This window comes from Neophocaena asiaeorientalis, unplaced genomic scaffold (genome assembly GCF_003031525.2).
Source record: "Neophocaena asiaeorientalis asiaeorientalis breed wild unplaced genomic scaffold, Neophocaena_asiaeorientalis_V1.1 scaffold147, whole genome shotgun sequence".
Classification (NCBI taxonomy): Eukaryota; Metazoa; Chordata; class Mammalia; order Artiodactyla; family Phocoenidae; genus Neophocaena; species Neophocaena asiaeorientalis.
The window spans coordinates 5,774,064-5,789,868 of NW_020173758.1; the positions used below are offsets into that span (position 1 = coordinate 5,774,064).

The 15,805-nt window shown below is 33.2% G+C and overlaps 1 protein-coding gene across 3 annotated transcripts in view; it reads left to right on the top strand.

Moving 5' to 3' along the window:
• Window positions 1–7,300, top strand: part of AGL (amylo-alpha-1,6-glucosidase and 4-alpha-glucanotransferase) — a 77,645-nt gene extending 70,345 nt beyond the window's left edge. For all 3 annotated transcript variants that reach the window (XM_024751230.1, XM_024751229.1, XM_024751231.1), the window contains one exon: window positions 4,837–7,300. In XM_024751230.1, coding sequence (XP_024606998.1) covers window positions 4,837–4,902 — 66 coding nt within the window. In that variant the 3' untranslated portion in view covers window positions 4,903–7,300. The remainder of the gene's footprint in view (window positions 1–4,836) is intronic.
• Window positions 7,301–15,805: the final 8,505 nt, after the last annotated feature.

Below are 15,805 nucleotides of genomic sequence, written 5' to 3' on the forward strand. Positions count from 1 at the left end.
TTTTTAAATTGTCTATAGAATCTGTAGTAATGTCAATATTCTCATTCTTGATATTGATAAGTTGTATTTTCTCTTTTTTTTTCCTGATCTGCCTGGCTAGAGGCTTATCAATTTTATTGGTCTTCTTAAAGAACCACCTTTTGATTTCATCGGTTTTCTTTTTGTATTGGTTTTCAGTTTCTATTTTATTGATTTCTACTCTACTTTTTATTATTCTCTTCTACTTCAGGTTAATTTGTCTTTTTCTGTTTTTTCAAGGTGTAAGTTGAGGTCATTGATTTAAAGACCTTTCTTCTATTCTAGTATAGGTACTTAGTGCTATAAATTTCCCACTATGTACTAAATTAGCAATACCCCAAAATTCTGATGTGTTGTGTTTTTTTTTTTTAATTCAGTTGAAACACTTTCTGTTTTCCCCTTTGTTTTCCTCTTTGACTCATGTGTTATTTAGAAAGGTGTTATTTAGTTTTCAAATATTTGGGAATTGTCCAGAGATGTTTCTGTCACTGATTTCAAAATTAACTCTATTGTGGTCAAAGAATATATCTAATATGACTTATCTTTCTAAACTTATTGATACTTATTATATGATGCAGAATATGTTCTAACGAGGTCACTAAACTCTTTGCAAGTGAAAAACTGTGCCTCGTGCTGTTGTTGGGTGGAGTGTTCTTAAAATGTTGACTAGGTCAAGTTGGTTGGTAGTGTTATACAAAGTACTCATAGATTTTCTGTCTACTTGTTCTCTGAGTTACCTAGAGATGGGTATTGGCATTTTCTGCTACAATTATGGATTTGTCTATTTCTCCTTGGAGTTGTATGGGTTTCTGCTTCAAGTATTTTGAAGCCTTATTATTAGATGCATAAGTGTTTGGAATTATTATGTTCTCTTGATGAATTGACCCTTTTATCATTACGAAATGACTTTCTTTATCACTGGCAATATGCCTGTGCTCCAAAATCTTCTTTGTTTGATATTAATATAAGCACTCCAGATTTTTTGTGTGTGTGAATCTGTTTTTTTAATTGAAGTATAGTTGATGTATGTACAATATTATATGTTACAGGTGTACAATATAGTGATTCACAATTTTTAAAGGTTATACTCTATTTATAGTTATTATAACTCCAGATTTCTTTTGATTAGTTGTGAGAATGATATATATATTTCCATCTTTTTGCTTTTAACCTTTTTGTGTCTTTATATTCAAAGTAGGTTTCTTATACATAGAGCATATAATTGGGTCTTATTTATCTATGCAGCCTGATAATCTCTTCGTTTTAATTGGGATGATTAGACCATTTACATTTAATGTGATTATTTATATGGTTAAGTATAAATCTATTTGCTTTCTGTTTATCCTGTCTGTTCTTTGTTAGCTTTTTCTTTTTTCCTGCTTCTTTTAGACTGATTATTTCCATTTTATCTCTTTTGTTGGCTGATTAGCTATTCTTATTTCAGTTTTTTGAATGTTTGCTTTAGGCGTATAGTATACTCTTTAACTTATCATAGTTTACTTTCAAGTGAAGATATAGCGCTTCAAGTGTACTATAAGAACCTTAAAATAGTATAGTTCCATTTCTTCCCTTCAGACCTGTATGCTGTTATTGTCATCTATTTTGCTTTTACATATATTATAATGCCCATACTACATTGTTATATTTTTCTTTCAATCAGTTATCTTTTGAGGTTATTTAAATAATACAGAAAAAAGTCTTATGTAAATACATAGTTGCCAGTGTTCTTCATCTCCTTGTGAATATCCATATTTCCATCTGGTATCATTTTTTTCTGCCTAAGGACTTCCTCTATTATATCAGTTCTGCTCATGATGAATTCTTTAAGCTCTTGTATGTCAAAAAAGTATTTGCCTTCAATTTTTGAAAGGCGTTTTTGTTGTGTATAGAATTCAATGTTGACTAGTTTTTCTTCTAGTACTTTAAAATTGTTGCATTATTTTGACAAGAAATCTGCTGTCATCCTTATATCTAATTTGCCATTAATTTCATTCAGTGTATTTTTCATTTCATACATTGTAGTTTTAATCTCTTGAAGTTTGATTTGGGTCTTTTGTATATCTTCCATGTCTCTGCCTAATATTTTGAACATATGGAATACAGTTACAGTAACTATTTTAATGTCTTTGTTTGCTAATTGATTTCTGGGTTGGTTTCACTCATGATATTCTCTTATTATGGTAAATATTATCCTATTCTTTGCCTGTTAGTGTTTTATTGGATGCTAGATGTAAATTTTACTTTCTTGGATGTTGGATTTTTTTCTGTATTTCCATAAATCTTCTTGAACTTTAGTTTGGAATGCAGTTAAATTATTTGGAAACAGCCTGATCTTTTCAGGACTTGATTTTAACTTTTTTTGGACCTAACTAGAACAGCATTTAGTTCAGGACTAACTAGTCTACACTAATGAGTCAACACTCATCTGAGTTCTCTATCCCATTTCCCTAAAATTACAAATCTACCTGGTGGGAATAAGCACTGTTCCTGACCCTCTCTGAATGGCAGGTACTACTTCATCTAATACTTTTGGGTGGTTCTTTCCACATCCTTGGTTAGTTTTCTCTTGTGTATTTGCTGATGATTATGCTGCAAATACTTGAGTGGGACCCTTTACATGTCTCCAGAGTTCTCTTTTTGTGCAGTTATCTCATCTCTAGTACTCTGACCTGAAAATTCTAGCTGTCTTGGTCTTTCTGGACTCTCAATTCCATCTCTTCAGCTCAAAGAGTCTGCCAGGATCCACCTGGGTTCCCCTCCCTTTGTCAAATCCTAGACGCTCTCTCAAGACAGGAAGGTATAGTAATCATAGGACTCACTTCAATTTTTTTCTTATTTCTTAGGAATCATTCTTCTTTGTTGCTTAATATTCAGTGTCTTAAAAACTACTGCTTCGTATACTCTGCTGTCGCCACCACATGGACCCAGCTCACCCTGCTTTAGCTCTGACATCCCATGCTGGGGTGCCACAAGACATAGATGCCCTCTTCACCTTCCTTGGGCCTGACAACCACATGTAGGCCACTCTTATGCATGGATGCTCTCCTTGCACCACTTGGGCTCTGAACTACCCCCACCCTTGCTGTGAACTCCTTCCTCATACCCCCTAGACTCTAACATTCTACTCAGTGCTACTCCTGCTACCCTTCTCTCCTTCCCTCCTCAACTGTAGTTACTGACCTTCTTGGTCCCACCTAATGACTTGAGGAATGAATTTTTCAGAAAGCAAGGGAAAGGGGACTTCTTTATACAAGTATGGGTATCTTCCACATTCTTGTGTTCATATCCAATTATGAGCAGCATTTAATGGTTCTGTAAGTTTGTTTTGTTTCTTAATTTTGGTGCTGTATTAGTTTGCTAGGACTGCTGTAATAAAGCACCACAGACTGAGTGGCTTAAACAACAGAAATGTATTGTCTTATGGTTTTGGAAGCCAGAAATCTGAAATCAAGGCATCTGCAGGACCATGTTCTGTCTGAAGGTACTAGGGAAGGATCTCTTTCAGCCCTCTCTCCTAGCTTCTGGCATTTCCTTGGCTTGTACAGCATAATTCCAGTCTTCTCATGGCATTCTCCTTGTGTTCATGTTTGTGTCCAAATTTCCTTATTTTGTAAGGACACCAATCATATTGGATTAGGGGCCCACCCTGATCCACCTTAACTAGTTACATCTGCAACAACCCTTTATCCAAATAAGTTCACATTCTGAGGTACTGAGGGTTAAGACCTCAACATATGAATTTTGAGGGGGACACAATTTAGCCCATTATAGATACTCAGGAACCCAACTTCAGTAATCTGACATGTTACTCTGAAGTAGTTTGAACACTTGAAAATGAATAAGTTTTCTATGTTTTCTGTTTCTCTATGACAGTTTTTTGAAATATGGTACCTAGCTGATATTATTATTAATTATTATTCAAAATATTGCCATATTTACCTAATTGAATCATTTTTCATTTTTATTATGAAATATTTCATATCTTCAGAAAAGTATATATAAGTTACAAAGCATAATAATGAAACAAAAAATGAACCAAAAAAATGAAACATTACAGAATTCTGTATTTTTTTAAATTTCATATTTAAGGGATTACGTTACATCAAAATGAAGAATAAATTTGCTATGCTAATAATGCTGTGTTTTGATAGTGAGATCTGGAACAAGTCATTAACCTTCATAAACTTCTCTTACCTCCTCTATAAATAGGAATAGTTATGATACCTACCTTATAGAGTTGCTGTGAGCATTAAATGAGACAATGTATATAAATCACTTAGTATTAGAACATAATTAATGTACAATAAATACTAACTGTACTATTATTCAGGATAATGAGAAATTAGTATGGAAATTTAGATTGTTTTTAATTGGCATTCTTTTCCTAGTCATAATCCAGTGTTTCTTCATCATTTCATATTCATTTTATAATTTTGTCAAGATCAAACATAATACAGTCACATAATTACAATTTGAGTCTCATAAACTTACTCCAAAAGAAATAAAATTAGGCCTGAGAGGATGTTTGTATCTATACTTATATATTGCTTGGGATGGTAGTTTCCTCTGTTTTTAAGACATAAAGGGATTCCTTTGTAATTGAAAGTCTTAAATCCAAAAGATTGAATATCAAAGAATAATTTCAATCTAAATTCTTTATACATAAGCTTTAGGATATTCTGTTTTATTTTGTAGTAAATGAGTACATATTGTTTTCTAAAAGAGAAGGCAAAATCACCCAGGTGTGTTGCCTATTTTGTTAATCCAACAAGATATGTGTTTGATTATATCTCATAAAATGGCTTTTCTTTCTTTAAGATCCCCTTGGAAAGGACTTCCAGAACTGACCAACGAGAATGGCCAATACTGTCCTTTCAGCTGTGAAACACAAGCCTGGTCAATTGCTACTATTCTTGAAACACTCTATGATTTATAGTTGACTCATGCATATGATTGCATTAAGTATGCAATCAATTTTATTGTTGAATGCAAGGTAATAATGTAATGTAAATGCTTTATATGCACATGCTAAAGTCATTCTTAAAATCTCATTCATATAATACTGATGCCCAATTTAGGTAAGACTGTAAAGCATTAGTTTTTCTTTTTCTTTTTTTTTTTTTTAAATAGGATGTTTGTCTTTTGAATTCAGGAAGTATTCTTCAAATGCCTAGAAAAATCAATAATTTGAAATCCAGAGTTTGAAAATGAAAAAAATCATGTAATCTTCTATTTGTACATAAGTGAAAATGAAATATGAGAATGTAATAATGAAAGAAATGAAAAAGTATCTTTAAATGGTGGTATATATTTTCTTCAGTAACAATATATACCAAATAGGCTGTGGTTAATTAATACTTTTACTATGGTATTTCTAGCACCTTCCACACTGCATTCAATAGATACTAAATGAATGCTGAATCACAGAAGTGTCCACCTGCAATATGTGTTCATAACTGGAGCACAGATGTTTATAATGTGCTTTTATTTTTTTCACTGATATATTAACATGTTTTTAATATAATGAATTTCAACAGTATATTTAACATAATTTACTTGTGCTAATGATGCATAGGATATATGAAAAAACCACAAAGCATTAGGAATTTATTTTCTAAAAACAGTTTTATAAAATTAGTCTTGAGTGCCAGTGTCCTACTATGAGATGGTTTACCTTTTCGTAACGCAAATTGTTGGCCATGTTTATGAGAACTTTAAAGACAAAAAATACTATATTAGTTTTCTAAAACTTAATAACTATTTTTAGTTTGTGTGTAAAAGTGTATTATACTGGTTTCCTAGTAACCAAAATGTGTTGACAAGTTTAACATTGAGAACAATCTTAACATAATATAAATAGAGATATGAATTCAGTAGTTATCTTGAATTCAGTATAATCATTTGAAAAGTTTTTCATGTTATTTTAACACACCTTAAATCTGGAAAAGTCATAAAGAAAAAAGGCTTTTAACATTTATATGATTTGACATTTTTTAATAGTACTTATTTTCTAGATGAATTTTTTTTTACTGTCTGTTTTTGTCTCAAGAAGGCTCTTAAATTAGATCATTATACTTACAGTTGAAAGGAAATAGTTGCAAAAATCCATTTCATTATTCAATTGTGTATTTACAGTTAAAATAATGGTGCAATAACACTTTTCTCAGCTAGAGGTCACATATCCAACCACCTTAACTCTGAAGAAGGAGTAAAAATAAAGAAGAAAAACAAGTAAGCTAAAACTTCTGGGTAGTAAAAATGTAAAAATGCTTCAGATACCAAATACCCATTCTCGACCCTCCTTTAGTTTTAACTGGCTTCGTTCCTGGTTTCCCAACCTAAGGCAGATTAAATCCTACAGATTTAATGACCATTGTGATAGTAATCTGACCACTGTCTATAAACACATTGATTTCCAAGTTTCCCTTCCTTCTTTATTGCTCAATGTATATAACCTTCTCTAACCTGTGCAGTTAAAAAGAATGACCTTCCTTGAGAGGCAGAACCATTAGTCATCAAAGATTCACATAGTTCTATTGTTCTAATTTAACTCCTATATTAAAAGTGGTAAGAAAAGTAACCGAAAACCAACATTAAATATGTTAAATATAAAAGCAAGAAGCAATGGCTGGCTCATGATTAAATGTGATAAATAAATAAGTAAATGAATATGTTAACTCTAATAATTAAATAATTGTCAAACAAGTTGACAATTTTAAATACATAACCATATTGGGTTATCTATGGTAGGGCAAATATCCACCTCAGTAAATTTTTAGGATATCGTGTTGCAGTAGAAAATTAAGTGATTCATATTCCTTACTAGGAATATTAATGAAAGAACATTGTTATAATCTGCATGGCCTATTTTAAAGTTTAAGAAGCATGTTACACATTACTTCATCAAAGGTTGTTAAAATAATAGTTTTAGACTTTAGAGGGATAAATGTTGACTAAAATAGAATACTTCATTCCTGAGTGATGTTGGACGAGGTAACATTATATTACATATTGAAAATGGTTCTGTGCCTTGGTTCTTAATTAATTCAAATCATTCTTACTTTTTAACTTGAGAAGTTTGCCAGTTTAACCAGTATGCTGTGATAATTTAATACATTTCAAAGATAATTGAGGAAACATGAGACCTGTCATCCTGTCTATGAGCATTATAACCTATGTGAACTGCAATGCATTTCTGATATGTCTTCAACTTCTCTATCTAGTAGGCAAATGTCATTTTTATGTCTGTGTGCCAAGAAAATAAAAATCTTTTCTAAAGGACTATATTTTGCATTTATTCCATTATTTACCAGTTAACTAATTTGTTGATGCTGACTACTACCATTTATTCAGGGCTTGCTTATTTTGGGTGCTTTATCTTTTTGCAGGATGTGTGGGGACAAAGAGAGGAAGAAGAATTTTAGGCTGTTCGGTAATTTATTTAATTAACTATGTTGAAATTAGAAGCAAAGTTAACTTTTGATATACAAACTAATCTATTAGCAGCTATACACTCCCCAGGTATTTCTTGAAATCTTTCACGCTACTGTGAATTTTTTGTTTACCTTTCTTTCATGAGTATGAGTGAATCTGTCAAACTTGCCAAACTTATTTATATAGATCCTCAATGTGCCAAAATAATAAACTCAAGTAAGTTGCTCAGTTTTGGGGTTTTTTTCCATTTGTATGAGATTTGAATTATTAAGTAATACTGATACTTTGTTATTTTGACACAATTTTTTCCTAATATATATTTCTTAATATATCTGGTATTGGTTGGAGGTTTTTTGTTTAACTTACAAAAGCTTTTCATTTTCCTTTGATCAAATTTTTTAGTGTTTATCTTTGCGAACTCCTCTATCTCTTCAAAATATAATTGAAATTTTAATTGATCCAATAATTTAATAAACTTTTGTTTCGGTGTTATATTCTGGTTTTATATTTATCTATTTACAGCAGCATACAGTATGAGTTGAGACATTACTTAGCTTTTCTTTCAAAATTGTTATATCCAAATTCATGAATTGAATTTGATTTGTAGTGATTCCTTTTTTAAATTATTGAATTTTTATGTAATAATAGGGTGTACTTCTGGGATGTACCGTTGAAATTATCTGTGCCTGTTCACTCATTTAACTATTATAATTTTTGTTTTAATATTTGTTAGAGCTTTTCCTCACTGTCTTTCTCTCACTAATCCCCTACTCCTTTTTTAGAATCTTGTTTTATATACCTACCTATTTGTTCTTCTCAAGTACTTTTCCATGTCCAAAAAGTGTTCTCTTACCATTTTTACTAAACTTATACTTAACACTGTAATGTAATTTGATAGGAATTGACATTTACAGTATTTAATCTTCTAAGAACATAGAGTGTCTGCATTTATTCAATTTTTATTTTTTTAGATTGCTGAAATTCTTCCTAATGTTTGTTTTGCCAGTTAGAATAAAAAACTCAGATTTAACAAACATTTATGAGCCCCTACCATATAATGGGCAATTTTATATTGGAAGTATTATACCCATTTTATGTATGAGAACATTGCTATAGCATCTTGCCCTAAGTCACACGACTGATAAATTACTGGACCAAAACTCAATCCCTGATCTTCCTACCGCAAATCCTTTTGCAAAGATCCTCAAAACTGAAGTCTTCTGTGCTCACCTTCATGCTTCTTGCCACCATTCATCCACAGGTCGAGCTGTGGCTATTATTAGTTGCCCACATGATTATGGAAATCCTTAGATGCTGTTCTGCTTGGGTCTAGATATACTCCCTTAATATCCTGGTCAGATAATACATTTGACTCCCTGGTCAAAATGTATCTGCAGCAATCTGCCTTGATAGGATAACTGGTATATTACTGGCTCAATATTCAGACTCAGAATGCATGAGTTAGGTTACACAACTTGGATAAATTTGCAAATATAAGTGTCTTATCAAAGTGAGACAGAGAAAATTCAAAGGCGGTAGGGAACATATTGGTCCATGAGAATTTTGGTCAAAGGAAGCAAGTTATATCTATAGAAGTTCACTAACAAATATGGTACTTAATTAGGCAAACACTCAATGTTAATATATTTATTGTAACTGATATATTTTGAAAGTGCAGAACTGAGCACTAAACGTCTTTTCTTATAATCATAACATAAGGAAGTGCTCCAAAGATGATTCATCTTGACTCCCACATCGCACTCAATGAATCGCAGGCTTCACTTTTACTTGCCTGGGCTCTCATCTATTCCCCACTTCGTATTTGCATTCTTGTCTTGTCCTTAAACAAACATAATGATTGCTTAATTGATCACAACTTACACCATCCCTCATAGAACTGAGGAAAACCTTTCTTGAACACTGCTTATATCCCACCACTGATCAGATGACGTTTGGGATACTCTATAATTTGGCCCCAATCTCATTTCAGTTTTGTTACAATAACTTTTTGCTCTTTCCAAAGCTGATTACTTGCCACTCTGAGTCTTTGTTTTTTCAACTGTAAAAACAAGAATGATGGTAATACCTACCTTGCAGGGCAGTAAGAATTCATGAAGGCAACCCATAGTATGTTAGGATTAAGTTTGACTGCACATAACAGAGCCCATAACAGTGGTCTCTATGAGACAGAAGTCCAGAAGTGTGCAATCCAGGGCTGATATGCTGGTTCTGTGGTCATCAGGAACCAAGGCTAGTATCTAATGACAAAAAATCTTCTATAATTTCTTATATATAATTTTCTTAATATGAATTCATTGTCTCCTAGATGTTGTGAACAAATGTACAATAACCTCTTTACTTATTTTCATCAGTGGTTTCTCCAAATTCTTTTTCTTCTTGACTTCCCAAAGCCTTACCTTGAGGAGAAAAGAATTCAAGGTTTACATCTTTCAAATTAGTTGTAAATTTTATGGCTTGGTTAAAATTAGAACAAATTTTATAATTCATAATTTTATATTTACATTTTTTAATTCATAATTTTATACTTACATTAAAGTTTAAAGAAGCAAAATAGCAATTATTGAAGTCTCTACTAATAAGGCAAGATGGAATTTTGTACAAATATTTGTTGTTTTCGGTTTGGGTGGTTCTCTTCACTGGTGAAAGGGGAAAAAATGTATTTCAGCAGAAAAATAAATGAAATGGTTTGGAATAATTACCTAGAATGCAATTGTTTAATAGACTTAGAATTCCCTTGTTTCTGAGTGTCTTTAGAAAACATAAGCTTTTTTATTTAAAGCAACTTCAAAGCACTAACTCTAAGACCTAGAGTAGCTTTCTATTAGAGCTTCACTTAACTTACTGGAATTCATCTCTGCTTACTCGGAAGTAAACAAATATGTTATTTTGAATGAAGGGGATCTTCATTTCTGTGTGTTTCTCATAATGTGATTGTTCCATTGGGTCAATGGATTCTAGTGATTAAAAGATGTCATGTGATTCTAATGTTTAAGAGATGCCATTTTCCACAAAACATAGTTCCCTAAACCAGTGATTCCCAATCTTTTATATATTGTGGAATATGTAGAAAAAGCTATTTAAACAGCATTTTGGTAAATGAAAGGAGGATGATTCTGGCTGCTGACAACTAGTCAGAGATGTTTGGCCTGTAGGGCTAAAGAAAACTATCTCATTACTCTTGGAACCTTTTTACCATGGGGCCCCACATTAGTTGGAAAACTGCTCTCAACACAGAGGCTACTCATGCCCAACCTAAGGAAGAGCAAACCATTTATATTAAAGGAGTAATGGTTTGTTGGGCTTGTTAAAGACATGGCTTATCAGTTTTCAGTCTAGAAACGTCTTAAGGAATGTTCAAGTACAAGTGCTTTCCTAGAGAAAAATTATTTTGAAATATATTGTCCATATAAAAAGTATATAACATATGTGCACCTTTAAAGAAGATTAATTAAATGAATAACCATGAACCCGACACAGAATTGAAAACTGAAACAAATTTCCTGTCCCCAGTTTAAACAATACTGAGACCAAGCTAAGATAATAGCAGTGTATTCCAGGAATTCTGCTCTAGGAAGATAAGACTGTAAAATAACTAAAACAGCCTGCACAGCAGTATTTTTCTGAAGAGATTTGCAGCAAGATTTGCTTCACAGGTCCTTGGGAATGGAACAAGCTTTACACTGAACACTGGGAGTCAAACACCCTCCAAATTCATCAAGCCATCTGACAGGCCTGTGAGAGCCACAGCATCAAACTCAAGACAACTAGTCAAGCTGCTGTCTTCACAGAAGTAAGCAGGATGATGGAAAGGCCACATGCTGTGTGTTAGAGCAGGAGTCCCCAACCTGCAGGCCACGGACCAGTAGAGGTCCGTGGCCTGTTAGGAAGCAGGCCGCACAGCAGGAAGTGAGTGGCAGACGAGCAAGTGAAGCTTCATCTGTATTTATAGCCGCTCCCCATTACTCGCATTACCACCTGAGCTCCGCCTCCTGTCAGATCAACTGTGGCATTAGATTCTCATAGGAGCACAAACCCTACTGTGAACTGCACATGCGAGGGATCTAGGTTGCGTGCTCCTTATAAGGATCTAATGCCTGATGATCTGAGGGGGAGCTGAGTCGGTGATGCTAGTGCTGGGGAGTGGCTGCAAATACAGATTATCATTAGCAGAGAGGTTTGACTGCACAGAGACCATAATAAATCAGTTGCTTGCAGACTCATATCAAAACCCTATCAGTGAGTGGCAAGTGAAAAAAAGCTCGGGGCTCCCACTGATTCTGCTTATGGTGAGTTGTATAATTATTTCATTATATATTACAATGTAATAGTAATAGAAATAAAGTACACAATAAAGGTAATGCGCTTGAATCATCCCAAACCCACGCCCCACAACCCCATCCATGGAAAAACTGTCTTCCACAAAACCGGTCCCTGGTGCCAAAAAGGTTTGGGACTGCTGTGTTAGAGAATGCTCCCCAATTTAACATCATCTTTGAAATTACCAAAGTTGTTCTTAGGTGCTACATTTTATTGAAATTTAACTCGAGAATGCATTTACCAGATGGTTGTCATAATTCCTTTCCTATCCAGTCAGGTAGTTCAAGAATATTTTGTATGGGGACTTCCTTGGTGGTCCAGTGGCTAAGACTCTGCACTCCCAATGCAGGGAGCCCGGGTTCGGTTCCTGGTCAGGGAACTAGATCCCATGTGCCGCAACTAAAGATCCTGCACGCAGCAACAAAGATCCCATGTGCCACGACTAAGACCTGACACAGCCAAATAAATAAATATTTTTAAATATATATATTTTATATAACCTACCGTTTTAAAACTTGGATAACAAGTTTTTCCCTCTTCTTTTTTTTCTTCCAGTTTTATTTTTATATTTGACTCTTTTCTGTCTTTTGTAATCCTGTTGAAATGGTCATATATATATATTTTAGAAATAAAAAAGTTGTCCTATTTAGGAATAGCTGAACAGTTTTTTTAAAACCCTACTCTCCTTTTATCTCACCTTCCTTTTTTTTGTGGTTTCCCTTACTCCCTTTTCCTCTTTCTTTCTTTCCCTTTTTTCCCCTCTCCTATTTTATTTTATTCCTTGAAAGTACCTTATTCTTACCGTAGGAACTATAAACATTGCATGGCCTCATAGCAGTATTCGCAGACAAAAAACTGCACAGCTTTGAGTTCAATACCTACAAAATCTAAAACTCCTTGGACTAAACTTTGAAAATAACTGTTCCAGTGACAAAGCAACCAGATTATTTGGTTCAATATCTTTGCTTTTGCAAGAACTCTGAGTGATTTTGACTAAGTTCCATCAATACTGTAATTCTCAGATTTTATACTAGAAATGTTATTTGTGTGTGAAGCAATTTCGTTTTCTAATAATCTTTTAATATTCCCATTGTTCCTATAGGAAAAAAAAAACCTTCAGCCAAAAACATTCTAAAACATCTTAAGTAGTCACAATTACGTCAGGTAAATATCTCAACTATTTATTTAGATCATTAAAACCTGTGTATTCTGATCCTAAGTTGTTGAACCAAAATGATTTTTGGTGTTCCAACTATACGTATTTCAAGGCTTGTTACAATTGTGGGTTTTAAGTTTTCTCTAAACTTTCATACCATAGATACAGGAAAATTATCCCATGGTACTATATATAATACAATCTTCATTATCATTAAATAAAGTCAGGCTATACCAGTAAAGATACCTGGAATAGATGTTTTACCCTTGGTAGTTTATTTCACTCCACATCTCCTCTTCGGGTTGTAATAATTCCCACGGTAAGAAGAGGGTGGGGGGTGAGTAAAATGGGTGAAATTGGTCAAAAGGTACAAACTTCTGGTTATAAAATAACAAAGTCATGGGCATATAATGTACAGCATGGCAGCTATAGTTAGGAATACTGTACTACATACCTGAAAGTTGCTAAGAGAATAGATCTTAAAAGTTCTCATCACAAGAAAAAAAAATTCTGTTAACTATAGTGACGAATGTTACCTAGTCTTGTGGTGGTCATTTCACAATATATACAAATATCGAATCATTATGTTGTACATTTGAAATGAATATAATGTTATATGTCAATTATATCTCAATTTAAAATTCTCAACAATAAAAAAAAATTATTATATGATGGGGAGAGGGAGAGAGATGACTGTTCTTCTCAGAAGAACCTTCAAAAAAGGGAAAAGTCAGTCAAGAGCCAGATGTGATTACAGAACAATTTGATTACAAATGGGAAATTAAAAATCCTGAAGGCAATAACCAAATAGTTCAAAGGTAATCAATAGAGTCAGGAAATTCAAACTTAAATTCCCAAGTTGAATCTTGAGCTGGATTAGTCCTATTTAATTATGTGATGTTTAAAAGTTAAAAGATATCTGAATCTTTATTTAGTTAAAAGTGGGACCTGAGGATTGTGTAATTATCTTTCTTTAGTAATTTTTAGCGACATATATATTTCTTCGGAATATTACATTAAATCTCATTCTATCTCGAGTAAAATATGCAGTTAAAGGGAAAAAATGAACAAAAAATTATTTGTAAATGTAGTGCACAGAGTTATTTATGCTTAGAAATTATAAAAATAAGCTCTTAGCATTCCTGACTTTGCTTACCAAATGGTTTAATTAGCTGAATTTTCTACACTTTCTTTCTTTTAACAATTAGTATACCTCTTGTGCTAGTATTGATTCATCTTCCAGTAAATGGTTACTCCTAATGATAGTTGTCTGGGAAGAAATACAAGAGATATTCTCTTGTACACAAAGTCTTTTAAGAAGGAAGGTAATGATGAGCTTTAACGACTGAGAGAGAAGGAAAGTGGGTAAGTGACACTTGGGTTACTTAAGTGAAGCATGTTGAGATGGGCTGTTCTACATGATTCTATGTTTCAGTTCCTGATGAAAACCCAACAAACAGGTAAAACATTTCCTCTCACCAATATTTATCATGGAGTTGTCAAAGACCATGTCATCTATTCCTGTAAAAATTGAAAACTTCCAAGTCACTGCCAAATGTTGGAAATTTGAAAATTTTAACCACTATAAATGAGCAAAACCTAAGTTCTGTGCTATTTATAAAAATAAAGATGCTTAAGAAAATCACTAATTCGTTTTATATACTAATTACAAATTCAAACCCTGCTTTGAAAACTCATAGCCTCACTCAATATGGCATGTATATACTTTAACTTTTAAAAAAATTATTCTGTATTCTACATCTTTTTCATTATTAAATGGGCCTTTCCTGGTCCTAGAGACCAGATTTCCTTATTATACTCTCTCATTGGACTCTGTGAAATTTCTTTGCAGCATTTAAAGAGTTACAATTCTACATTAGACATTATTTAATTAAAATAGTTCCCCTGCTAGATAGACATTTCTAACCTGAAAACAGCATGAAGAATGGAGCTCAGTGCTTAGAACATTGTGATGGGGTTCAGGACACACTACCCCAAAATATGGCACCTTAACATATTGGATATTTTTAATTTTTTGGTTCTAGTGTATGACCTTTATTTCATGAAACCTTTTGAGAATTATTATGGGGGTTTTGAGGTTTCCCCTACAAGAAGAAATTTCCATGAGTCTTGTTCACCCTTGAATTTTCTAGCCTCACATACAGCATATGCTCAATAAATTAATGACTAAATTTCGTTTTGTCAGGACTGACAAAAGAGGACCACAGTGGCTAAGAAACATCCACAACTGAACTGAAATATTACATCACAGCTAAACAAATATGTTATTCTATCTCCCAGGACCTACAACTCGCAATCTGATATACGTACAAAACAGGTAAACTTTCTAGTTCACATTGAACGTGTAGGAGTTCTTTATTGAAGAGGTGCACTAAAAATTGGGATTTGGAAAATAGTGGCGCTTGGACAGGCCTAAACAGTCTTCTATAACAAGTAGAGGGATGGAGGTGAGAGTAAGTGTGGTACATCTGAGGAATGTGGGCAACACAATTTGTTCTGGGATAAATTATGATAAGATTAGATACAGGTTAAGGCCTTGAAAAGCAAACTAGAGTAAATACAAATCAGCTACACTCACCAGAATGGCTAAAACAAAAATAGAAAATACCAAGTACTGGCATGGATATGGAGTGGGTGGAACTCTCATACACTGCTTATAGGGGTGCGAACTGGCACAACTGCTTTGGAAAACTATTTGGCATTGCCTAATGAGCTTAAACATACCAACAGTTCCATTTTGGGTATACACCTAAGAGAAACGTGTTCATATGTTCAACAGAAGACATACACAAGAATGTTCAAAGAAACACAGTTTACGATAGACCAAACTTGAGACTT